General features: G+C 40.0%; 1 protein-coding gene across 4 annotated transcripts in view; it reads left to right on the top strand.

Moving 5' to 3' along the window:
• IFT80 (intraflagellar transport 80) overlaps window positions 1-26,722 on the top strand; it is a 43,996-nt gene that overhangs the window by 310 nt on the left and 16,964 nt on the right. For 2 of the 4 annotated variants that reach the window (XM_042821073.1, XM_042821071.1), the window contains exons 1-8: window positions 489-691; window positions 1,670-1,756; window positions 2,084-2,307; window positions 9,203-9,313; window positions 12,319-12,387; window positions 17,748-17,857; window positions 18,436-18,525; window positions 19,507-19,644. In XM_042821073.1, coding sequence (XP_042677007.1) covers window positions 1,698-1,756; window positions 2,084-2,307; window positions 9,203-9,313; window positions 12,319-12,387; window positions 17,748-17,857; window positions 18,436-18,525; window positions 19,507-19,644 — 801 coding nt within the window. In that variant the 5' untranslated portion in view covers window positions 489-691; window positions 1,670-1,697. Of the gene's footprint in view, window positions 1-125; window positions 178-488; window positions 692-1,669; window positions 1,757-2,083; window positions 2,308-9,202; window positions 9,314-12,318; window positions 12,388-17,747; window positions 17,858-18,435; window positions 18,526-19,506; window positions 19,645-26,722 lie in introns of those variants that run through there. The other 2 variants (XM_042821072.1, XM_042821074.1) reach the window with 2 other exon arrangements.

Genomic DNA, 26,722 nt, shown 5'->3' with positions numbered 1-26,722 from the left:
AAACGGGGCGCGCTTTGAAATCAGCGCTCGCTCACGGGCGGCGCGGTGACGCGCTGTCACACGGCGCTGCGCTGCGCCTCTCGCGGGACGCGGCCATAGAGAGACGTGGCCATAGAGACGGCGCCGCCACACGCCGAGCTCGCGGAGCCGCGGGCCGCCCCGCCGCCGCCGCCACAGGTAAAGGCAGAGCCGGGCGGGGGGCGGCTGCGGGGAGATGGGAGGGGCGGCGCTGGGCGGGCGGATGGCGAGGGTGGCGGGGGACGGGTTCGTCAGCTGAGATCCCGAGCGGTGCCGGCGGGGAGGCGGCCCGCCGTGACCTCCCTCGGGCTGCGGGGCGAAAGGAGGCGGTTCTGGCACGAGGGGAGAGCGAGACGGGCCGCGGGGCCGAGGAGAGCTCCTGCCCGCTCCCCCCCCCCCCCCAGAGCCGTTGCTCAATCTCCCCTCAGATCCTCCGCAGCCCCGGAGGGAGGACGGCCGAGGCGGCAGGGCTGCGCAGGCCAAGCTCCCGCCGCTCCGCATCGCTGCCCGCTGCTCCTCGCCGCCGCGTCCCGTGAGCGCAGCCCACAAACGCCTTCGTCTCCGCTGTGAGCTCCGTGCCTGTTGGCGGCAGGTGGAACTGCCAGAACCGTGAGGGTGCAGTGCGATAGGAAAGGCTCTAAGCGAGGCGTCACCGCGGGGCGAGCGGCAGCCGGTGGGTTAGGGGTGCTGTGAGGTGCTCGGAAAACGGGTGGGTGGGATCATGGCACGCAGATGGGACGGTTCTGCTGGGACCGCTGTGAGGGAGTTGGGGATGGGGCTGAAAGGCCAACTGATGTGCCTGGATAGTGAGGATCACAGCACAACCCTCGGTTCGGGGAATGAGGAGGATGTTAGACATTCAAATATGAGAGAAATGTTCAAAAATAAATATAGCTATTGCACGTTTTAATTGGTGTAACATAGGGCTGAAAGGAGCTCTTATCCTTTGAGCATCCTTTTTACATTTCTCAAATTCCACATGGTAGCAGTTTGACCCATCGTTGTTCTTATGGTGGAAAACATTTGGAGGCTCAGAGGTCACATCATGCATCACTGCTCTCCTCAGTGCCCCGTCTGCTCCCACCCTTTGTGCTCCCCCCTTCCCACCCTGAGGGCCGGCAGTGCTCATCCAGCACAGACCATCCCAAAGGCTTTGGCTGTTGCACTGCGGATGAGGACGGGGCTGTAGGACCTCACTGACCTCCCCACGGAAATACTGTGTTGCAGTGAAGCAGGGTGGACATTACAAGTAGCAGTGGGTGGCAGTAAGATGATGTATCATTTGGTCCTGGCAGGGTTGTCTTCCCAGCAGGACTTTTCATTCTGTGTGTTCTCACAATGCTGTCATTAAACATGAAGGTTCTTGACAAATCCGGGTTTTCCCTCACTACCATCACAGCTGTGTGTGCACCAGGGAACTTCAGTGTTTCCTTCTACAGTGTTCTAGCAAAGCACACCTGGCACAACGTGCTCTTATTCGGCGTGCAAGGGTGCTGCTGGATTCTGTACAAACCCCTAAAACCTCATTTGGTGCTTATTTTGACACAGTACTAATGTAATGTAGCTTATTTGAAAACATTTTGTTGCAGTGTTGGTATCTTCCTTTTGAGTTTCAGCTGCCTATATATGTGCTTGTTCTGTTTTATTGCAGTTATAATATACCTGCATACCTCGTTTGAATGTTCCATTTGAACAACCAAAATGAGACTGAAGACTTCGCTTTTAAAGGAACCAAAACATATCCTTTATCTCAGAATAAACCACTGAAATCCATGCTATATTCTCATGTAGTTTATCTTCTCTAAAGGATTTTATTTATCATAAATCTTGCAGTAAAATATTTGTCACACGGTATGGTTTGTCTGCTTTATTTCTCATAGAGTTTCTACCAGCTTTTCTTGAAACGAACAAGCAGGGAAAGAATGAAGAATTGTATTTCCTATATATAAAGTATTCTGTGCAAGAGCATAAGAAGTAATGTTCAAGTATGTTGAATGTTGAAGTAATGACCATTTAATAAGTATTTTTAACAATTAAAACTTTCAGACTTCCTTAATTTAATTAAACATAAGGAATTAGTTAGCTGTGTGGGATGGACCACAGCTGACGAGCTGTATTCCTGCAGTGATGATCACCAGATTCTGAAATGGAACCTTCTAACGAGTGAGACGACTCGAGTAGTGAAACTTCCAGATGATACTTATCCCATAGACCTTCACTGGCTTCCCAGAAGTGTTGGTGGGAAGAAGCAGTCCCAAGCTGAGAGCTTTGTTCTTACAAGTTCTGATGGTATGGCAATTTAAAACATTTCTAACTTTATACCACTTTGTGCATGAGAAATCATTTGCATTTAAATAATCTGAAATAAAGCAGTTTTGAATGCTGATATACCAGTTGCACCGATGTAAAAATGCTTCAAAATCACTATGTTGCATTACTGTAGTTTTCTCTGATACAACATTACTAGGTATATTTCTTTCAGCAGATGTATAATTTTGTATGTAAGGTCAAATTCTGTCCTCTTTGGTAGCTCATTTCACACTTGGCTCTTTCATAGATCAGTAGTTTCCAATGCGTCTGCACTGCTGCTGCACAGATATCAGATTGTTTTAACTGTCAAAACTGAAGATGACCAAAATACTGAAATTGCTTCACCATGTATCAATGTAGGCCGTTTCTGGAACAGATCTTGTATGTGTTTTCTGCACTGTCTCGAGTATCTCTCTCAAGCTTTGAGTTCTGGCTGTCAGCGGAGATGTAAGACTGATCTGTATATCTCACATACTGCCAGATGTACCTATTGTTTCTTCCCAAACCTGCCAGTTTTCAAACTAAGCTTAGTAGGGGCTTGATCCTTCAGGAAACTTGCCTTTTTAGTTTGCTTGTTTTATTTTACATTGACCTCATTGTAAATATTATTCTGAAACAAAAGCACAGGTAAGAAAAATAGTCCTTGATTCAGGCTGTGGGTGCCTGACTGGCAAAAGCCTGCTGCTGGGGCTGGGATGTTATTTTGAGATGGATTTCTGATGATTTCATGAGGTGCATCCAAGAACTTGGCACATGAGTGACTTGGAAAAGCTCTATGGTTTGCTCATAGAAGTTGGACAATCCTTACGTAGGTATTAACATTTTATACATTCCTTTTACTTATTGAAAACACTGGAAAGTTTGATAACAAGTCAATTAAACTGTCTTGCCAATAGGAGTAATTACGTGCACAAAGAAGCAAATCTCATCAATATACTCAACTGAGTTTATATTCTTTTGTCAGCAGTCAGAGGTCCTGGTGGTGAAGCTGTTTGTCTACACAAATGGTAGCAGTGGGAGTTGCTCAACAACAGACTCAAAGCAATATGCTGCCCTAAATCTGCCAGCTCTTCCAGGCAGAACAGCTCTTGGCCAATTGTAGAGTTTCCATCAGGATATGGCCATCTGCCCATGACCTTATTTTAATGGGAATGGTGGATGATTTCCAGTTAACTTCTGCCCAAGTTTAGCCAGAACCTTGAATTTCTGGATCTAGCATGCTCTCATTGGTGAGTGCAGCTTACGTGGCCAGCTTCCCAGTGAGTCTGATTAGAAGAGGTTTGTTACAGGGCAATAGCAGTCTGGTGCTGATGAGTCCAGCGTGGCTTTCTGTATGGGTAGAGAGAGCCGTGTATTTGAAGAAGGCAGGAAAGTTCATTCCATGCATTAAACTTTGTTGATTTCTCTGGCTGCTGACAACGGTTGCACTTAAGAAATTAGGAAGGATAAGAGTTCAGTTCACAGAGTGAAGGCCAAGTTGGTTTTTTTAAAGCTTTTTGTACTTCCTATGGAATAAATGCACTAAACTTACAGAGCAATAGCAGGACATCGTTTGGCCTGAGACTGAAGGTCAGCTCACTGTGGCATCCTACATCCCCTATGTATGGGAAGGAAAAATGGGGAGAGAAGTTTGGCTGAGCAGAAGTGCAATTTTTGCAGTGCTTGGTGCTGAATTTCGCTGGGCCTGATGAAGTAATCATAGAACTGTGGGCTGCTTTGGGATGGAAGGGATCCTCCTGGAGGCATTCAAGGCCAGGCTGAATGTGGCTCTGGGCAGCCTGGTCTGGTGGTTGGTGACCCTGCGCATAGCAGGGGGTTAAAACCAGATGAGCACTGTGGTCATTTTCAACCCAGGCCATTCTAGGATTCTATGATAAATCACCTCAGCCCCACCTCTGCCATAGACATGAACACCCCCCCATGACCCCGGCCCCCAGCACTGCAGTAATGGGGCACCCACAGCTCTGGGCAGCAGTGCCAGGGCCTCACTGCCTCTGAGTGAAGGATTTCCTCACATCTAATCTGAATCTCCCCCTTTAGTTTAGAGCCATTACCCCTTGGAAAGAAAAGGGATTCTTTTTTTTTTTTTTAAATCATGTAAATGATTGTGTCACTGTATTTCAGTTAGAATCTGTATGCACTTGAAAGTCTTTGACCTGTCATTGTCCAGCTTCTAGAGATCAGCTTGATCAACTTTCACTTTCTTTTAATGCAATGCTTCTTGCTTGCATGCAATATAAAGTGAGTTGACCATCTGCCAACTTCAGTGCAGTGGGAGATTTTGGGGTTTTTTGCTCTTTGTGGATGTGCAGGCTTTGTATTGCCCAGTTCTCAGCACACCCCTATGACTTACCACCTTAACAGTGTTAGAGCTGCAGTTGGTATCATCTGTTCAAACTGCAGTCTCGTAGCCTGCCCTGCTTCTAAGTGTGACACAGGGTTGTACAGAGCAGTAGATACCCTGGGGATAACATGGGATATTACACAAGGAAGACAGGATGTGATTTTAATTCAATTTATTGAGCTGAATAGAGTAATTCCCAATTTGCATACGTGCTTCAAATCTGAATTTAAACAAAAGTGGAAGAATAGAAACCCTTTTTTCCCCGTTCCCTAAAAGAATGAAGCAAATGGGGATTCTACGGTCAGTCTTGTAGGGGTCTGGCAGGCAGGTGGGAATTTGGGAGCTACCTCTGATACGGTTTAATTAGCATTGCTGTTACTCGTGGAATGAGGAATTTTCACCATAATCAATTCACTATTTTTTCTTAGCTGTTGTTAAGGGACGAGCTTTCAGCAACGACTGGGAAATTCAGCCTGAAAATGTGGTTTCTGGAAAACAGTTGAAGAGATGTGTTTGTGAACAATCGTAGTTTTATTTGTTAGCTTTTCCTCAGTGAAACTGAAATAGAAAACAGCGCTGAACCAATTGTGAAAGAATGAATGGGGATAAAGCTCAGTGCAGAAGGCTTTGGACTTTTTCTCCTAGTGTAATCTGGCACTTTCGATAGATACAGATATAGAGAGAGAGAAATAACTTGCAGAGGTTTTTTTTGCACATGTGCAAGCAAATTGTTCATACAATTAAAATGCAATCATTTATTTCTGAATTACTGTATTTTTAAAATAGTAAAATTTAAAATGCTGTTTAGCTACTAATCACATAGCGCATATGTCAAGCCTACAATTTTCCTGCAGCAGCTCATTCATGTCTGTGATAAGGACTCCTGGAAATCTGCTGAATCTGATGGAAACTGAGTCTCACATCTTTACAGAGTTGCATCAATTCCTGGTTGCACTCCAGATGTTTGTGAAATTAGAGCAAATGTAAATTTAATCCTCTTGGGCTTGCTTCTGAGTTGCATTTCTGGTGGAATATTGTCTTTTGCTTCCTACTTGAGCTGGGCACGTTACTGCTTTCTCTACAAACACAAAGAAAATACTCAGCTTTAAACTGTGTATTAAGCACAACTCGTAAGGAATTGGACCTATTTTTTCAGCTTGTATATTATTGATCATTTTCTATTAGGTCAGCATTTAAGAGTCTATGAAATGTAATGAACAAAACATACGTGTTTTACGGTCTGTATTTGAATAGGCTGCTAATCTCCCACTTGACATTCCTCCAGAACTGGAGAGTCAATTTAAACTTGAGGACAGCTTCTGTACTTAATGAAGATAAGGGAACAATATTCTGCAGAACTGATACTTTAAAAAGGTGAAATTGAATCATTTCCATTGAATCGCTCTGTCTATTCCAAGCATATCTCTAAATTTTTCCCTTTCTTAATTGCTTATAAGAAGACAATAATTTTGGAAGCCACTACTACCTGAATGTTAAATTGAAGGCAGAAGAAGGCAGAGAAATCCATTGAAAGTTGGCCTTGGAACAACTTCTGCCTAAGAATGCCATGAAAAAGCCCAGCATCTAATGGGTCACATTCATTTGATTCTCATAAGTTGTAAGTTCACGTGTTGGAAAAGTAGAGAAATTAGAGAAATGAGGATGATAGCCATGATAACTTGATTTGTTGTGCTGTAGTGCTATGGTACACTTTTAAAACACATGATTGTTTTTCCAGATGCTTCTATCTTAGTGCCAAGATGTTTTTATTTGAAAGTGTATTCTTTCCTGCTAGGCTACAGTTTGCTGTGCTTTGTTATTGGGAAGATGCCTTGTGACAGAAGTAAGGGCTGGTAGAACAGGAAGGGATGCAGAAGGTTGGTCGGTGAGTTGGATGCTTCCCAGTGGAAGAGGATTCTGCTCTGTGATGTGGCCATTTTTCTCCTGGTGTGACACCAAAATTATCACACTGCTTTGTCTGTGTGCTTGATTGTCCTGGGATGTATCAGGTTGGAGGGGTTTTTTACAGAACTTACAGACCTCAGATTCACTCTGGGTCAACGAGAGCTGGTCCAATATTACAAAATTCTCTGTATTCTTTGCAGAGCGACTCTGAAGGCTTTAAGTTGGGTACTGAAAGTTGATGGACTCTGAGTTCTCTGTGTATGCATGCTTACTGTGGCAAGGCTGATTATAATTTTTTCCTTCCACTTGTAATATCAGTGAAACACGTACATGATTGCCATGAAGAGCTCAGCCATGTAGTGTTGAACAGCATTGGTGATGCCATGAGAATGTAATCCAATGAATAGAGGAAGCTGTTGTGCAATGGAAAAAGGTCCTGGCTATGGGCTGAACAAATACGCTACATCAAATGAGGGAGGTGGTCAGAACAAAAAATGCTTTTTTAGTAGCTGAAATGCTATTCAGTTGGGAAAGATAGCATTAGCTGTGGAATGCCTGTGAATCCAGCTACTACTTATATACAAGAAATGAGAATCTCACACCTGTGAGATACTCTGTAACTAGAACATTGCAATGAATACGGAAGGACCAGTATTGATAATCCTAGAAGCTAAGAATTAAGTGAATGAGGAGGAAGCTGTTTTAGTATTAATTTTGTAAAGGAAAAGGGAGGTGGGATAAACCAGTTGTGCAGAGGGCTCTCTTAGATCTGAATATGTGTGGTAAGGAAAAGCAAAAATGTTTAGTTCACTGTGTTGTATTTTAAATGGTCACTTCAAAGAAACTGATTTGTACAAACTGTTCTTCTTCAGTGTTAACTCTTCTGCTTGGAATGCCTTACAGTGGCAGAGATTTGGCGGAGGGTTGTTGCCTATTTGTTCATATGCTTAAAATGAAGACAAAGTGTAATTGTATTCATTTGAGTAACGCTGCAGAGAGCAGTGGTGTGTGTTTGATGTTTATTTCCTGCCAGATCTAGCAGAATGCTTTTTGTTTGTTTGCAGTCGGGTTTTGTTTTCAGCTTTTGTTTCTGTTTTGTTTTTGAAACCTAAGTGCAAAATAAAACATGGGAAGCCAGAACACAATGAAAGTGGATTCAGGTTTCTGGAAGCACACCCATCCTGCCTGCTGGGATTTTCATGTGCATTTAGTGCAGTGATGTCTTAGGTTTACCTTCTGCTAACGTTGATAACATATTTCTTTACTGAAGGAGCCAGGTATTGAGCTCCTGCAGATGAGCTGTGTGGTCAAACTACTCCACGGACCAGAAGGAACCTCCCAGCCTTCTCCAGCTTGCAGTGCCTTCCAACACCCACAGTGAGCAGAACCCAGCTGTGTGCTGGAAGCTTTCACGTTAGCTGCTGACTGCTGGAAGGTTCTTGTTGATATCACAGTTCTAACTGATTATCTAGTTCTGCATAGGAGAAACTGGATTTTAACTGGTTAAGCTACTTTCTTTTTATCCACTTTGGATAAGCTTATCATGAGGGCTCTGACCAAAGAAAACACCTTCAGATATGGACTCCAGACACTTGAATATCTTTGGTAACTGAAAATATAGTCCCCATTCTCTGTGTGTTTTTTCAATATGTTTCTGGGATCCTGCTATTTAACCAGAACAGGTATGGCCTGTCTTATAATTCATATTCCCATGCAGGAGGGTCATATGCATATGTTATTAGTGGAAAAATGATCCCGTCTTAAGTGATGGAGCATTTGCAGGCACTTGGTGTGAGGTATCCATGCATTGTTCATCTCGAGGAGCTCCCATGCTGGGAATAGCTTCTCGTGGTTCACTGGCTGGTAGATTAGGTAAATTAATTTGAAAAAGGTTTTGGTTTTAAAGTGGTTAATTTGAATGTGAGCTATTCTAAGCCACACTTTTGTTCTGCCACATGTTTCCAAGCCCTTCTTTGTCTGCTCTTTGGTCCAGTTTAAATTTGATCTTCCTGGATTTAAGCAACATCCCTCATTTGGAAAGAAAGACTTCCTCATGCTTCTGTTGAAATCATTAATAGCTTTGTTTTTGGCTTCTGTGAATTTCCATAACAGCTCCATAATGCAGGCAGTAAGACTTCCTCAGAGAAACGCGCTCGCTGCTGGTCAGATTGTACTCACTTTTCCATTATCCTTTTGGTGCTGAGTGATTTTTCAGATCTTAAAAAAAGAAAACACAAGGGCTCTCCTGGGCTGCAGAGCGCGTACCTCTGTTTGTTAGCTCTCAGACAATGAAACAGCAGCAGGCAGCTGCATCCCCAGAGGGACACGCAAACCTTAGAGGGGCATGAGCAAAATGAATCGTCAAAACAAAGGCCGTACATACCACAAGGAAAGAGCACAACCCATTTGTACAAACATCTTAGCTGGTTTACAAGTGTTTCTTTTGCAAGAGTGCATTTGTTTGGGCTAGTCATAGTTGGGAAGAATGTAGTTGCGTGTTCTGATCTTGGTTTCGTTGGTTCATTCCTCTGGTTTTGTGTAAGCATTTACGACAGAAGATAAGAATAAATATCGGTCCACAAAATTAGATACTCTATTTCTATATTGATTTTTTTTGTTGTTCAGGGAAATTCCACTTAATTTCAAAAGTGGGAAGAGTAGAGAAAAGTGTGGAAGCCCACAGCGGAGCCGTGCTTGCAGGGAGGTGGAATTCCGAGGGAACGGCGTTGGCTACAGGTAAGGAAATGAAGGGGGTTGAAAATGAAAATAACAAAAGGGCTCCCTCGAAATGGAACCTTTGGGGTTTTCAGTGTGCAAAGATGATAAGCAGTGAAGAAATGAAACGGTACAGGAATGTAGTATTAGATTTATAAAACTGTCCATACGGTGTGTAGAACATAAGGACCTCACTCTATGTGATAAGCACAGTGGTGTGTTTTAGAAATATAACTTAATCCCTGACATGTATTTAAAAGATGTGGTCCCAAATTTCCTAGCATATATTCTTGTTACATAGAATTTGAATTAATAAAACTGAGTCTATTAAAGAGTTCACTTATGGGTCTAGCTTTAAATTCCTTTGCAAGAATGGGAATGAGATGGAAATTCAAAATCAGCAACAAATAAAGTTAGCTACAGTAAGGGATTTCTAATGTCTTCCTTATTGGGGTATTATCACCTTGTTTAATAGAAATTCATTTGGTGCTGTTTATTAATGATGCTTTAGAATTATTAGCACTACTTTAATACAAAAAAAAGTAAAAACATTGTTATGTGATGCTGTTAATTATGTATTGTCCTACGTACATGATGGCAAATGTTTTTAATATCAAAATTCTTAGAGGCTTCTACAGACATTCTGCTTTTCATACATGAAGGAGAACATTTGTTTGGTTTTTTTTTCTTGTCTGTTATGACAAAAGCTTTCTATGTTGGTATGTTTATACCTTGCAGATGGCTCTGGAGCCAGTGAAGGTTACTGAGGCCTCGTGAGCTTATTGAATGTTCCTGTGCTGCTCTTCCTTGATTATTAGGAGCAGTTCAGTCTAGCTGCTGTCTCCTCCTTCTCTCTGCTGGGGCTGGGAGAGTGATCTCCAACATCCACATCTATGTGTTTTTTTGTTCTAAATCTTTTGGTAATTAGTTGCTTTTGGCATTTTTTTGTCAGAAAACCAACAACAAAGCTATCTTGATGTTGAGGAGAAGCTAATTACATTTCCTGTGATGTACTTCTTGATTTCTGTTGGTGGCAGAGTTTTCTGCAGCCCCGTTGATCTAGCACAGCTGATTGTTTTGGACAAATTCCAGCTCAGTCCAGAAGCACTGAAGATAATTTTGGATCTGCTTGTTTCCAGACTCAGTCTGACTCTAAAATGCTGCCTTAAGGAGCTCTGTCTGCATATTCCTCTTAAATCCCAGAGGAACCGAAATATTGTTCTTTTAAGAGACAGATTTGCCCCAAGGACTTCTCCAAAAAAAAAGTTGGAATTACCTTTTTCACCTTGAATTTTTTTTTTTTTTTTGAAAGCTTGTATGATATGCTCTGAGATCAACCACTCATGTACAGCAGCTGTGCCTTGAGAAATAGTGGCTCATTGAAGGTACCATATCAGTTAAAATGCTCTTTATGGCTCTATTTTAATAGTGTCAAATGGGCACGAGAAAGATTTTTAACAATTTTATGCTTTTTAAACGACTTAAATGCTAAATCTGCCATGTATCAAAACTAAAAATACAGTAAAAAAAATTACAAGGAAGAATGGCACCAAAGGTCCAGATTCACCTTTTTCCTGATTAATTGGATCTGGGATGTTTAAACAGAGTCACAGGAGTTTGCATTTCAAACACATTAAACAATCTCTGGATTTTATGGCTAAATCTGCTGTACAGCATAAACATATAAGCAAGTAAACTTGTTTTCCTTGGTATCACACAGTTATTTTGTAAAAACCAAACCTTCCAGATTGGGCCTTCAGTTATCTTCAGATTCACCATTTGTCAAACTGTGGAGCCTCCAGTCTAACACGTGAAATCTGTTCCTAAGAGACTCATTGAGTCAGCCTTTGGGACTTAGAACTGTAAATAGATGTGGGCCACAGAATACAGAACTTGAGATATTTAAATAGGGATGGACTTTCACTTGCCAGGAGCAGCTTCAGATCAGAAAACCAAAGCCTGTGTGCATGTCTGACTTTGGGCTGCTTGCAGACCTGCACAGCTCCCATTTTCAGTTGACATTTTCAGTTTACATTGCTTGCTGATTTTCAGGTGGAATTTATAGAGTTGCAGTTGGATATTCAACTCAAAAATTTGATCGTGTCTCTTGACGAGACTTTAATAAATCTCTCTTTTACAGAGAGGAATATCCCCTGCTTCACACTCATGCCTTATTCATGTCACTGCTTTTGGCATTATGCACATCTGTGAGCATGTATTATCAAGGATGCAGTACAGGGAGAGTATAATTTCATGAAAAATCTCCAGTGAGTGCCTGAAGAACTCACTGAGAATTGCAGCCACTGTCATTGAACCAAGACTGATGCACTAGTGTCACAGCAACAAAGTCAAATATCTCACTAATTTTATGTGGGGTTTTTTTTTGCTCTCGTATAGAATACGTTCTACCAGGGCTGCTCCAAAAGTAATGCCTGCTATTTTGTGATGTTGGCTCATGGCATAATAGGCAAATGTTGGTGGTATGGCAGTAGTGGTTGAACCTTCCTGCCAGTATCCCATTGCACTTTGTTGCCATGTGACAAAACAAGGAGGTCACCTCTGCTGGTGCAGGTTTTGACAAGCATGGTATGCAGATTTGTTCATTCTTGGTGTAAATAGCAAATGGTGATGACTATATTGAAAAATACTGTTTTGCTGCTGAGAATCACTCAATCTATCCAGCAGAGTTACTGTGCTCGTTATACCATGGGAATGAATAGGAAGCAATACTCTTGGAGCAACCCGTGTGTGTGTGTCCCAAGGCAATTCCTCTTCACTCAGTGCAACCCAAGCCAAAAGGTTGGACAGCCATGCCATACGGATTTTCAGGACAGAGAGATTTATTGATAACAGTGGTAAAAAGCTTAAATATTGTTTCTTTAAAGTACTATCTATTGCCATGTTAGGAAGCCAGCATAAATGACATTTACTTTGTAAATGACACAATCTTATTTTAACTCATACAATAACTGCAACCGTTGTGATTGTTTGACTTCTAAGTTCTGTTTTCTGTGATAACTTTACAGTTGGTGAAGATGGCCAAGTGAAAATCTGGTCCAAAAGTGGAATGCTGAGATCCACTTTAGCTCAGCAAGGTGAGTTCATTTTCTTAAAGTTCAATTACAGGTTTGAATTTGGATTATATAAGATAAATGTAAGTAACAGACCCTAAGCCTGCTAGTAATGGTTTGATTAGGGACTGTTAGGCTTAGATAAACTTCACTGAAGTTAAAGATAAGACTCAAATACAGTGGGAAGTACATCTTTGACTTTATATTGGGAATATTGACTTACATGAGGCTTATTACAGAATCACAGAATCACAGGGTTGGAAGGGACCTCAAGGATCATGAATCTCCAACCCCCCGCCACATGCAGGGCCACCAACCTCCACGTTTCATAGCAGCCCAGGCTGCCCAGGGCCCCATCCAACTGGCCTTGAACACCTCCAGGGATGGACGGGGCATCACAGCCTCTCTGGGCAGCCTGTATTGTCCTAACTTTTCTCATCAAACTGTTCAAAAGCACACTTAACAGGCTTCTTTGTAAAGAGTGGTGTTTGACTGATAGACAATTTATCATTAGATAGTCAAATCAGTAGAAGAATAGAATTAGATGTGTTGTAGTGCTTGTTGTATTCCCATGGACTGTTTGTCATTGTGGTATGTCATATACAATAGAAATGTCATTATATTCCATGTGTCATGTAAGTTGGAAACGTATCTCACTCATCTAATAGACACTGTTGTCATTATTGATCTAAATGGCCTTACAATTATTCAACAGCAGCAGACACTATGTTTAAATGCAGTACTTTGAGACTCTCTATATCACATTTCCTTTTGCTTGCTTACAAAGGCATTCTTAGTAAATATTTACAAAGCACAAGATTTTCTGCAACAAAGAAGAGCATGTATTGCCCCTTTTATCTTTTTTTGAATTCTATGTGCTCTATGAATTTTTTGTCAGGTGATCTTTTTTCAAGATAAGGCACAATCTTCTTACATAGAGGTTTCTCTTTTGTTTTGGCTTGCCCTGGATCAACTGCCATAACGTAAGGAAATTGGCAAAAATATTTCATTTTTATTACTGAATTATGATTGGCAGTTGTGATATGAGTATGAAATACTTTCTGATACAGATTCCAGTTCTCCTGTTTTAGGTTTTGTAACATTTGCTGTTCAGATGAAATGGTTTATACTCAGTCCCTCCCTCCACATAATTCTTTTTGGGTGACAAACGTAAAGGACGAGCTCTGTCACTTACTTTTTTAACAAGATGGTTGTTTCCAAGGAATAAAAGAAAAAATGCCAAATGTAAAATATTAGTGCAACATTTTTAGCCATCAGTTTCAGCTCTATGCTGAGGATTCTGGAAAGGAATGAAATCCAGTTTTTAATATTAAGCCACGGACTTTGCAGATGAAACTATGAACTGAGAAAGAGATTGTTTAGAGCATTGCAAGAGTGCTTGAAAGATGGTGAGTTCCTCTGCCCAACTGAATGCAGTAACTCATGTAATACATGCAGGCAGTCCTACTGAGCTGAAATCCCTCTGCTGAAATTCTTTGTTGAACTGGGGCCCTGGAGGCCTAACCTTGATCTTGGCTCTGCAACCACAGTTTTATGCACACTGGAGCATTTCAGTTGTTTTTATAGAAATCAATTTAAGATCACCTGATTGTGAAGTATGGTGGTGTAAGCTGTGAATTTGTGCTCGTGCAAACAATGTTTGGTATTTATTAAAAAAAAAAAAGGCAATTTAAAGTTACAATTTTGAACATTTTTGTACTATTTCAGTGAAGATACTGAGCTAGATTTTGTTTTTCAGCCTTCATGCATTGAGATCATGTGACCTTTTGACATTTTTTAAGAAACCACATGCACCTGGGGTTGGGTTAAATGTCAGACCCTTATCTCTTTCTAAAACAAATTATCTAAATTCTTTCAACCCGTTGAAGGCATTTTAACCACAGGAGTGAATGTAAAGTCTATTTCAATTCTGTTGAGGAGGTTCATATTCAGATGTGATGTGTTTTCATGTTTACCATGTACAAAGACAAGCTAACCAAACTGTAAGTTTTGAGGGGAAAAAACAACGTGCAGCACACACTTCTTTATTTCTCACTTGATATGTTTCAGGTTTGTTGTGCTTTATGAAGCTTACAATGTAGGAGACATTCCAGTTGGCAGTAAGCAAGTTGAGTTTCCATTAATTGGTTAGAGTTTCTGGACGGCGAGTTGGTTCTGCATGAAATAATTATCTTCTGCATGAAATAATTATCCTCTATATTTGTGTTTTAAGATAAGAACCTGCGAGCTCCAAAGCCCTTTAAACCTGATAGGATCAGATTCCCAGAGACCGTTCGGTAAGCTGCTGGCATACCTGGGATCAGGATAGGATTCTGCAGAAAAATTAAAGTTTTTTAGGAGAGATGTATCACATTGGAGCTAATTTTTCACTTCTGTATCAATAATCTTGAGAAATGGAAGGATTACCGTTGCTAGCATTCTACTCATTCCACTCTTTGTATTAGAAATAAATTTTCAGGCTCTTATCTTTGCTTGATGGCCTACATGCCTGCTCTATCTTTGGATTTTTATTCACTAGAAAAACACGAACATATATTTTTCCCTTTTTAGCTTTTTCAGTACTTATATGGAGCTCTGTGGCCACATGTCCTGTGTCGTGCCAACACATGGAATAAAGTTCGTGTGACCCTGTGGCCTCTTCTGCCATTGGCCATAATGTATGGCTGTTATGGCTGCATCATTCTTGAAGTCTGGCTTTACTTTTCCAACCTTAAGTTTCTTCCTTTGCCTTTTTGCTTACTGGAAGCAAACTCACAACAGTTGCAGTGCAGGCAGTCTAATTACAAAGTGTTTGTTGGGAAGCAGAACTTATTTGTAAGGAACAAATTCAAAATGCAGAATGGAACTCCTATTATTGTGCTGCCACAGAGAGAGACAAAATGATATGGATTCATCTTTCTACTCCAGTGCAAGAAAAAAGTCTCAGGAGACTTGCACCAACCAAAGTGGCTGTGGTTGCTCTGTCACTCAACCTGAGCACTTTCTTGGCTACACATGGACGTTGGGGTGATTCACTGGGAATGAACATCTGCCAGTGGAGCACAGGGATGTGGAGAAGCGTGCTTAATGCTATATCCCTTCTCCAGCTCTTCCCTCTGCCCACCTCCTCTGCTTTTATCACAGCTCTTGTCACACGGTATTTTTCCTCGAGCTGTTTATCACCAGTGCAACTCGCTGTGGATTCTGTCCTGTGGAATGTTTCTTTCCCCAGCGATGCAATGAGTTGGCAGTCTTTTCCCAACCAAGTTCTTGTTAAGTGCAGAAGGAAATGAGTTAACTTAGCTCCTGCTGTTAAGCCCTGGCAATTGTGGTTAAGTAGTCAGCCATCATAAAAAAGGGAAACATTTGGTTTAAATCTAAAAGCCTTCTGATTGTTAAATCAGCGTTAGAGCAGGACAAAAATTAGTTTATTTAGAATTTCTGTACTGCTGGCGACAGAATTTATGTCATTTTCAACATAGATTGCTGCCAGTAGGAGAACAGCTAGTGCCAGATCTGCTTAATCTGTGTTGTATGCTTCTGTGAGTTGCCTCTTGTCGTGGGTGACTCAAAAAATTGCATCATCCTGTATCTCTAAATAACATAGAATAAATGCCTTTATAAGTGAAAACATACAAATTACAAAAATAATCAGCAGCAATGACAGCATTTCTCAGTTTAAAGTTTAAATATGTGGAAGCTCAGGTTAAACTCAGTGATGTGTGAGTCACTTTTTCAGAATGGAGCTTAGTGTGCCAGAAGTGTATTTCAGAATTTTACCTTGACAGAGGATTTGTTGAGCCTTGGGGGTTTTTTTATTATCATTCTTGGTAGCTGTACAAACCATGGTTAATTTGCTCAAAATTCATTAAGTTGATAACTAGTTATCAGCTAAAATATGCACGGATCCTTAAGAAGTGCAGATCTCAGAGAATTTAAGAGAATTGCCTTCTGTTTTCCTCCTCTAAAATTATGGAGTCGTCAAACACTACTGTTTAGATTTGTAACTGTTTGCTCATCCTGTGGTTTCTGATAGCTGAGGTGGGCCTTCTGGGTGCAGTTCTGGTTGGGGCTGTTTAAGTGCTCCTGGTGCCCTTCAGGGTTAGCTGGGCTGTTGTGCCCAACTCCAAACTCTTTCCACGTGGGGATGGAGCTCCTTCAGGTCCCATGTCGTCGAATCACAGAACCATTCAGGTCAGAATAGACCTCTGAGATCCCCAGCCCACCCCCCACACCCTCAGTGCCACATCCCCACAGCTCTGAACACCCCAGGGATGCTGACCCCAGCACTCCCTGGGCAGCTGTGCCACTGCATCATTGCTCTTTTGGAGAAGAAATGTTTCCTAATATCCAACCTGACCCCTCTTAGCACAACTCGAGTCTATAAGCTCCCCCTCTGCATGTCTCATTGCTGTCTGTAGGTGCTTGTGCTTAGACAATTCAGTTGTGTCATCAAAGGCCTCATTTCTGCACTGAGAACATTATGTCTATAGGTGAAAACCAATTCAGAAGATAGGGAAGCAAGCTTTACAAAAAGCAAAAAGGAATGATCTGCGTGGAACTTACTGCACAACCCCTCTTGCAGTTTCATATACGCTCTTTCTGTGTCCTCTGATGCTGAGACAGTGCTGTAACTTGCTGCCTATTGCTACAGGGCTTTTGTGTGATAGGAACAAATGTTTGCACACGATCTCTACTTAATTTTTTTCTCATGTTTGCAAGGAATGAAGTAGTGTAATACTTTGGTTCTTCTTCCTGAGGGGAGGCTAATCCTATCAAGTACTATAGAAGATGTTTGCGTTTTTATTCCTGGATGCTTTTTCCATGCAATTTTTCACTTTTTTTTTTCTTCTTCTTTTTTTTTTTTTTTTTAGAAAAGATCATTTAAAAACTGCAACACAACTTGTTTGTAAAGCAGTACAGTCAGCTTTATTCCAGATGCATCATTCTGGAGTTTTTGATCTACAAAAAGGTGTTTTGTTTTTTTCGTTTTTCAAATTACTGGGAAAAATCTGTTAGTTCTGCAGGCCACTCTTTCTAATTCTATGAAATAGTTTATGAAACACAGCCCAAGGATGAGAAGAACAATCTCATCTTGTTTTGCTCAGCTGTATCTTGGAAGAAATCAATCAGGTTTGTTTTGTGTTTTAGAGGGAAACAAAATCAACTGGGGGTATAAATGTGAGGGTCAGTGAGGCTGCAGAAGCAAATAGTTTTGATTTGACCAAAAAGCAATCTTACAACTAAAGAAATCCATAGGTTGGCTTTCTCCTGCTTCTGAATCTTTGGTGTGTGTTTGAAGGGAGCAGTTTGAAGTGACTGTGGCAGTTTGTGCATAATTTGATCAGTGAAGACATCAGAAATGTTCTCTTTGTTTCTTACAGGAACACCGGTGTATTCAGTGGCCTGGGGACCTGATTCTGAAAAGATTCTGTATACTTCAGGAAAGCAGCTGGTTATTAAACCTCTCCAACCAAACGTTAAAGTTTTGCAGGTACTGTTAATGCATTCAGGTCTCACTGCCCACATGAAAGCTTTTTTCAGGTATCTGTAGTTTTCCCAAACGTTCAAAGTTTGTACTGCAGTTTTCCAGGCACTGGGCATGCTGCTATTTTTTTTTTTTTTTTTTTTTTTTTTTTTTCCACTTCTTATTTCAATTAAAGCTTCAGGTTTTTTGAGAATAAGGAGGTTCTCAAATAGTTTTGTTTACAGAAAGGAACAATTTATTCTGTGCATGTTCTTCGGGCGGCTGATCAAGGATTTCCCTTTTTGCAAGCAGAGAGGAAGCACGAAGATACAGAAACCTTTCCCTTTTCATTTGTTACTAAAAACCACAGAAAGATACAGCAACAATCATTTGGAGCAGTCTTTTATGCAGATCGTGATGCTTTCGTGTTCCAGGCTGTCTTTAATTTACTCTTCTGCAGAGTAGAATAAGTCAGTGCATGTACACTGATGGAAAACCTGATCTGCTTTGGGGTGTGAGAATGCTACTAAATGCTGAACAATGAATATTAAAAGTAGTTCTCAGACTTACTACATTTATGTTTAACCTATTGTTTTCCATTTCAGTGGAAGGCCCACGATGGGCTTATTTTAAAAACTGACTGGAACTCAGTGAATGAACTTATCCTTTCTGCAGGTGAAGACTGTAAATATAAGGTATGTACTGGCTAACTTTGTAGGGGAAGCTGAATGACCAAAAAAAGTTATTTGTAGACATTCTGATGTTTTCTAATTTTATTAAGACTTTGAAGCTTAAAACAAAATGTCAAGACTTTCAGTTTTCAAGAAAAACTTGTTAACCGAATTTATATTACATTGCTTCATCCAGTGGCATAAAATTAGAAAAATGTCAGAATAAAAACTATTAAAATGCAATTGATAATAGGTAGAAATATAGGAATGAATGATTGAATAATATAAGCTGTGCCACATACTGGAAAAAGTAATGACACTTAAAATTAGAGGAGATAGAGCCACTGTTTTCTGTTACAGGAGCATTAATGAATCCCTTAGGAAATTGTGTAGTTAGAACATTTTATATCCAAAATGGAAAGCACCTATTGTGTTTCTTCCCTTAAGTAGGAACTTTCTATTGTGTGACACATTGGTTCTGTCATTCTCTGCATGTCCAATGGCTGTGGGAAAAACACATACAAGTATTAAATGAAAAAAAGACCATATCCATCAAAGTATTGAAGTCAAATGGCTTTGCTCTGTTCATTGGCTTCCTGGTCTCCTTTTAGTTACAATCAGTGAGAAAATCTCTTGGCTTACATGTTTGAAGAGGTGCCTTGCATTTTTGGGAAACAAGTACAAATAAAATAAATCTCCTGGTCATGTTTTCAGCTTACAGTGAAGTGCAGGGAGCACTCATTATTTCAAAATATTTCATACACAGTGATGTAATATTTGTCATAGCAGTGAAGTAGTGTCTACTGCATTATACTAACCAATATGGATTGGGAACAGCTTTTCATGGAAAGTAAACTGTAACGTGTGATTTTTTTTTCCAGTTGCACAAAATGCACTCAAGTCACTCGCAGTGTATTTTTGTAACTGCTGTAATTGTGAAGGCAAGTGATAGCTCTATAGGTGCGCCCAAAATATGGTTTTATAGATAGAATTATTTTTTTAAAGGTTTGGGACAGTTATGGGCATCTACTGTACAGCTCACAGCCCCATGAGTATCCAATAACGTCTGTTGCCTGGTCTGGGGATGGAGAATTATTTGCTGTGGGATCTTTCCATACTTTACGTCTATGTGATAAAACTGGGGTAAGTAACAACTCTGAGAAACAGCAGATGTGGAACTCTGCAAGTTGTTTGATAATACAGTAAATATTCCTGAGGATATACGTGTACAGGCAAGTATTTTTATTAGCAGAAACCAGTTTTGACTTCCAACACCTTTCTGCTGGCTGTATCTCTTCTTGATCTGCCCAGATGTGCTTCTGAATGTGTTCTGGGTAGGTAAAATTTCTTCAGATAATACTGTCTTTCAGGACATTTCATTTTTCTGTGCTTTTTATTTTTATAGCTTTTGTGGCTTTTTTCTTTAAAAAATACAAAAAACACAGTAAGCATTTACAAGCATAAAAAGCAGCTATTAACCATAACAAGCAAGGGCTGTGTGACTATAACCTGCCTTAAAAAAGCAGATAGAAGAACAATGGGGAAAATAATACAGGAAGAAAAATTTCTCTGCATTTTTTTTTTCTTGAAAGAATAATAAAATTTCATAGGCACATCTTACAAAGAAATCACAAAATGCAGTGGTTGGACATTAGAAGGTATAAGGCAAAAGCAAGATTAAAAGAGGAGCTAAGGGAATGTTGCTGAAGGATGGACAGACAGTTATTCTAACTAAAGACATACTTCTGTCTTCTCATCTGAACTTCTCTATTACTTCCTAACTCTAAAATAACTCTGATAGAAAAAAGGCAGCTACTGGAAATGCCTCTGTTTCTCTCTCTTAAAAAATAATAATTTTTTTTTCTCCCAACTCGCAGCTTTACTTTTACTATGTTTGCTATTGCTGACCAAATATTTTATTTTTTTTTTAACTTTTTCTCCAATTAAAATCAATGCGGTTTCATCTGCCTTCACTGGTATTCTAAGTAAGTTAGCCCAGAGCACAGATTGACCTGATTGTCTCTGTGGATTTCCTGTGGTTCTGCAGCTTTTTGTTCAGACTCGGATTGCATCAAACCTTGCTGGTTTGGGACTTTCATTGACCCATTCTCTACCTCTTTTGCTGTTGCATTTGTTGCTCTTTGCTCAGCTTGGGAAAACAGTGTTTGTTGTGATCATTTGGGGTGTCTTCAGTACGTTGGGTTTTTCCTTACCACAAACAGGGATGACACATCTCAGGTAGCTTTAGACTCTTGAAGAAAAGCCCTTCCATGAGAGCAGTTGTGTAGGTTAAGGTCTGACTCTTCATCATTCACTTTCTGTACTGAATCTGGATTCGGCAGCATTCCTTGATGTAGGCCATGATCATTTTGTGCACACCCAACTTTAATTGCTCTTCTTCTCTGTTTAATATTCTGTGTAACTCCATTTCAAAAGCAATTGAAAGAATAACCTTCTCTGTGGCCTTCCCATCTCCCTGTGTGTGTGTGTGTATATGTATGCTGTTGTAGGAGTGTTTTATATATATGTAGTGTATTTTGCTTGATGCAGCTGAGCAAGGTATATTTATACTAGTGTAATTACATTTGTGTGGGACTACACTGTAACACAGCGCTTTAAACAGGCAGACTAGCTGTTACTATTGGTATTCTTCCTAGAACAGCACTTGAAACCATGAGCTCCTCTTCCACAACAGCTTTCTGCCTCCCTTCTGAGTACTGGGATTACTGAGCTACATCAGCAAGTGGTAAACTGAAATAAATATGCTCTTGTGGGGGTGATGCCAACAATTTAAATTGCATTTTGCACTCAATACAGATTTAAGTTTAAATGTGGCAAAGACTGATGTAGTGGAAAAGGAAGAAAAATGCTGGAGTTTTTTCTGCTGTCATGTGTGCTGTTTTGTAGCAAACAGCTTTTGTTTCTGATCCCCAGGGCATTACTGTTTCTCTTGCTAGTCATTATGTAATCTAATTTATTATAAGTGCAGTTGAGACTCCCGCTAACTGAAAACTAGTAATTTGTAATCAGTATTTAATATTGAATAACCTTGTGGAATTTATTTAAAATTTTAATGCAAATGGGTTTATTTTTTCATAAAGTTAAGGGTTCTTTTACCTGCTTTACTACTCAACTCTTAAAGAAGCAAAGACATGTACAGTAGCTAGTGCCAGATGCTTTTCTGTGTTCAGCTGCTAGCCACGATCATTTGTTATCTTCAAAAGTCATGATTTTTAATGAAAGTTTTTTTCCTGACATTAAGTATAAATAGTTACTAAAGAGCTAGCTTTGCTAATATTGAGGGAAATGGAAGAATGATTCACATACCACCAGAGTGATGGAGTTTGAAGAGAACCAGACCTGGCTTTTACTGGTCAACATAGACATTTTTATTATGTCTGATGTAATGGAGCTGTATTGGCAAATTGCTCCTCGGGGAGCCATCAGGCGATATATATATCATTAACTCTTCTCTAGCATATGTGTTCAGTTTGGGGACATAATTAAATTAAATTCTGTTAGCGTATGTTCTTTTTTCCTATTCTTTTCTTTCTTCCTGGATACTTTGTTCTGGCAGCTGTACGTTAAGAAGAGAAAACTAAAAATGGAATAGTAACTCCTAGAACAATTTTATTTCTTTTAAAAATCATCTTTGCCTCTCGTTAGCATTACTAATCTAAAAGAAATGATTAAGGTCACACCAAACAAAATTTGCTTGGTATTGACTGTTGGAATTTGTTGTCTGCTCTATTGTCTGTCATCATTAATCCTGTAGAGACTGCTGAGATTAATTTTAAAAATACTGAAATGTGATGCTGGGTGCGTTGATGGACTTGAATCTTCCTGGTGTTCGTGGCTTTTCAGAGTCTGATCACTTGGATGGAGGGCAGAGCTTAAAAAGTTCCTTTATGTAAGCTATTTCCTGTGGCTCTTGCCATTACTGATCAGGTCAAAATATTTACACAGCAAGAGATGCTAAGAATGACAAATTCACAAGCTTCCTCCTCCTCCGTTCTGCTCCCACGTCGCGTTGTAGGAAATGGGCTCTACCCATCTACTCCAAAGACAGGTTGTGTCCCAAGTGCTTCACGGGCTGTAGAAGGATAATAGATAAAGACACTGGAATAAAATTTAGGAAATACCTATAGAAAATAAAGGAAAAAGTTCTGCAAGTGTGGCAGCAACTCCTCACTGCATTGGGAACAAACGTGAGTATGGTGCTGTGGCTAAAAACATGGAGCTCTGTCTTTTCATCCGTTTCCTAGTAAAACAGACTTAAATATAATGAGAGTCCATGTCCAGGATTGGTCAGATGTTAAATAGTTAGCAGTGTTCCCTTTTCCTTGTGTTGAAAACTGCTGACAAATTAGAAGAAAAAGCATCTAAGGATTTTAAAACCACAGTGTTGCAGATATTCACAAAGAAGCTCTGCAAATAATTTTTCTCATTAAAGCCATTTAAATTCAGGACGTTTTGCAGAATTCATATTATCATATATCCTTCCTATTAACATTAGATATTAGACTAATAGAAAAAAGATGGTGAGATTTTGGAAGTAGCTATTATACCATGCATGTGTTTTCATGCTGCTTAGAACTGAACTGCACTGCAGCACTGGAAATCCCAACAAATCTGTTTTCTATAGAGTTACTATGAGCTTTGATCTCATTACATTTAGTTTTAGCCTTGCTTCACAGAGATATGCATTTGGCAGTGTAACAAAATAAGGGCTTTTTCTGCGCTGTCTCTGTTTCATCCACCTTTATTAACAGTCATGATTCTGAATTCTTTGTAGCTCAATAAAAGAAAAAAATATTACAGATAGGTTTCCCATGGAGTTATGTTGCTGACCAATTCTTTCCAAGCTGACATATTTTAATTTATTAGAATTGGCTAATGTGACTTCTGGAAGAAAATGAAAACATGTGGATCATCTATGGAAGTAATCATCTATTTAAAGAATTAAATCAGTGTTTCATTTTCTAAGGTTAAGAATTTATACGGGACAGTTTATCATCCTATTTTTCTTCTGGGCTCTAACAATTCTATGTTTGCTTGGATTTCAGGAGAACTGTAGGAAAGCAGCTGAATACCTCCCCTGGGGGTGGTGGCTCAGTCAGTTCTTGGTAATTAACATTAATTACCAGAGTTAAGTCCGCAAAATGTTTGCAGGAGCCCTTCTTAGTTGTGTGTTTCAGCAGCACAGGTGCTGTGTGTTCACACGTAGCACGGGATTTCCTTAGCACCTGCTGTGCATGCTGTGTCTGCTTTGTAGAATCTTTTGTGGGTTCCTGTGTGGTGGGACTTGAAGGCCTAATAATGGTGGGGTTTGATATAATAAACCTTATGTTTTATACTCAATATAAAATGTGTGGAGTCATACATAGACAGACAGACACATTTCCCGCAGTCTGGTTCTGTGTATGTATTCATGGTCAGGTATTTCTAATGCACCTAAGTATAGATTTGCTTTGGATAATTGTTGTAATCTTACAAGATTAGGTTTGCCTTCCATTACACTTGTAATGGAGAGAGACCCTGAGTGGAGACCAGCTGGGAGCAGCTAACCATCCACAGTTGGCAATAACAATTAGTATTATTTCTAGTAGTAGTAGTAGTAGCATTAATACTACAATTAGTATTATTAGTATTGTTATTAGTATTAATACTACAATTAGTGTTACTGTTAGTCATTTAAAATGTAAGAAATGGTTCTTTTTTTTCATTGCATTTCTTCTTGAAGTATCTATTCATTGGTATCACGTGGATAACTGTTCTTAATTTATTGTGCTCAGTCCAGAAATAATAACTGACTCCATCCTTTGTAGCAGGTCCTTAGTAATCAATATTTGTCATTTGAAAGGCTGTCATTGTTCCTGGGACATGGAGTTCTCTGGAGCTGCTCATTAAAGCTGTTTGACCCACATCGCAGTTTCTGTTTCTGGAAGTCAGGCAACATGCAATGGCTGCAGTGCTTCATCTCTTCTAGTACATTGTGTAACCACAATAGGGAAGCTTAAATTACTGCTTTTAGATATTGATGCAATATATTTTTTAAAATCCAACCTCTGTGACCTCCCTTTTTGTTCTTGAGGTAGTTTATTGAATTCAGCAATGAATTAATTATGGCACAGGAAAAGTGTGAGCCAAGCAGTTATGGCAAAGTGTAATATTGCAGCATTTTGACAGATGTTGGTACAGCGTTCATACAGTCATATTCACACCCTGATTTTTAGAAGAACTCAGTGTACTGGGGAGATACATAAAGTCTATTTCAGTTTCTAGGTGTTGTTTCTATCTCGTAATTGGAGAGATTACTTATGTTCAGTTATGGCAGCATTTTATGTGCACAATAGATGTGTCAGGCATCCTCAGGGAGTACGAGTCGCTGCGGTGGCCTGAGTTATACCAGGAGCTTTCAGAAAGAAATGGAAAATACAACTTTAATTGTTTTATATTTGAAAACATATACTTGTGTTAGGTTACCATCTGGCAATATGTAACTAAGTTCTTAAAATTCCTGAAAAAACAAATTGTAGAACCCTCTGTCAGAGTTGCAGTGTATCTGTTATGCATGAGGAAGCATCACTAAAGACAGATTCTTCTGGCACCCTTATTTGGTGTTCCATTGATGGCTTACTGCCTTGATCTAATGTAAATTGCCTTAGAAAAAAACCTTGTCTGTTTGGGAAGATCCTAATATCCAACTTTGAAACTTTGCTTCTTCAAACTAAGCTCAGCTCGATCACCTGTGGCCAGCTGTGAGATGTCTCAGATGTGAGGCATTCGGAGCGCTGTGAGTGTGCTTGCTGTGATCACTTGCCCTACAGCTCTGCACCTTCCTCATTCCCAACGTGAGCATGTCAGACACAAGTCAGTGGCGTGCCCTTGATTGCTATGGAGTGTTACTCACTGAGTTCATCTCACTGAGGCAGAAAAGTGGGTTACACTCTTTTCACTCTTTTCTTTAAAAAAAAAAAAAAAAAGAAAGAAAAAAAAAGAAAAAAGCAAAACCAACATGCAGTTACATTCTCCAATTGCAGTGAACGGTGTTTCCAAGCCAAAAGGCATGGAAGCTGAAGCCTTGAAATTGAGTGCTTGCAATTGGAAAGTCAGTCAGTGCTGACATTGTCTTTCACTCACTTTCATATGCATGGGCAGTGGAAGAGCCCTAGCTGAGGAGGTCATCTTATATAGTGTGCTGCACATGGTTAGCACAGTGGGGAGCTTGAATTTCATCCCGTCGTGTTTCCCTGCTATTGAAAGTTGGTGTCTGACACCTTTATTTTAATATGATTTTTGTGATATCATTTCATATAAATCACATGAAGGCTTTGCATGGAGGACTTCATATTTCTTTGGTCTGATGTGTACTGCAAAAGAAATCAGAACATGAAACGTGGTAGAAGCATTAGGTGAGCGTTTTCTTCCAGCTGTCTCCCCTTTGGTATAATATCATGTATCTGAAAGTCATGAGAATCCAATGGCTACATTTAATTTCAATCACATGTTTTTTCTTAACGATTCGGTTCTTCAGGTTTCAAATGCATCTGAATACTCAGGTAGCTTTTTGAAAGCTAAATCCATTTTAAAATATTCTCTTGAGCAGTTCTGAAGAAGTTACAGTTGAGGTTTGCATCTCATTTTTGAACTCTGGTTTAAATCCCAAAAGTCCATAAAAGGTTATTTCATTTTAGTCATCCACTTTCAGGGAAATGCTTGTTCTCAGATTTGGGATGACTCGTATTTCTGAGATGCAAGAAACAGGGAAAAAAAGGTCTTGATCTGAAAATTCTTCTCGTTTTTGACAAGAATGTATTGGTGGATTTGGACCCACCTAAACTTGAGAGGAGCTTTGCACATAAGGCTGGGGGAACTTTTGAATAAGGGTTTTCATTGGAGGAAACATAAATGTGGAAAAGGAATAAAATTACGGTTAGCATTAAATGTAAGCTTCTCTGCTTCTCTCCAAGGCTCGGCCAGATGTCACTACTTTGCTTGCAGTCATGTTTCAATTTCTTGTTGCAAGCATAGCAACTGGAAATTTTAATACATCCTTCACCTATAAAATAACAATAAGAGCCCAGAGAAGAGAAGTGGGCAAGGCATCCAGCATCTTTTTTGTGTTAGGAGAAGGGTGCATAGCATCACTTCCAGTGCTTTTCTCAATCCACCAATGTCACAGTGCTGGGAGCACATTGAGCAGCTGTAGGAGCCTGGC

This window comes from Centrocercus urophasianus, unplaced genomic scaffold (genome assembly GCF_019232065.1).
Source record: "Centrocercus urophasianus isolate 14NV4802_14NV808 unplaced genomic scaffold, USGS_Curo_1.0 seq_19, whole genome shotgun sequence".
Lineage (NCBI taxonomy): Eukaryota > Metazoa > Chordata > Aves > Galliformes > Phasianidae > Centrocercus > Centrocercus urophasianus.
The sequence above is the reverse complement of the archived record's forward strand: the minus strand, read 5'-3'. Positions and strand labels throughout refer to the sequence as shown.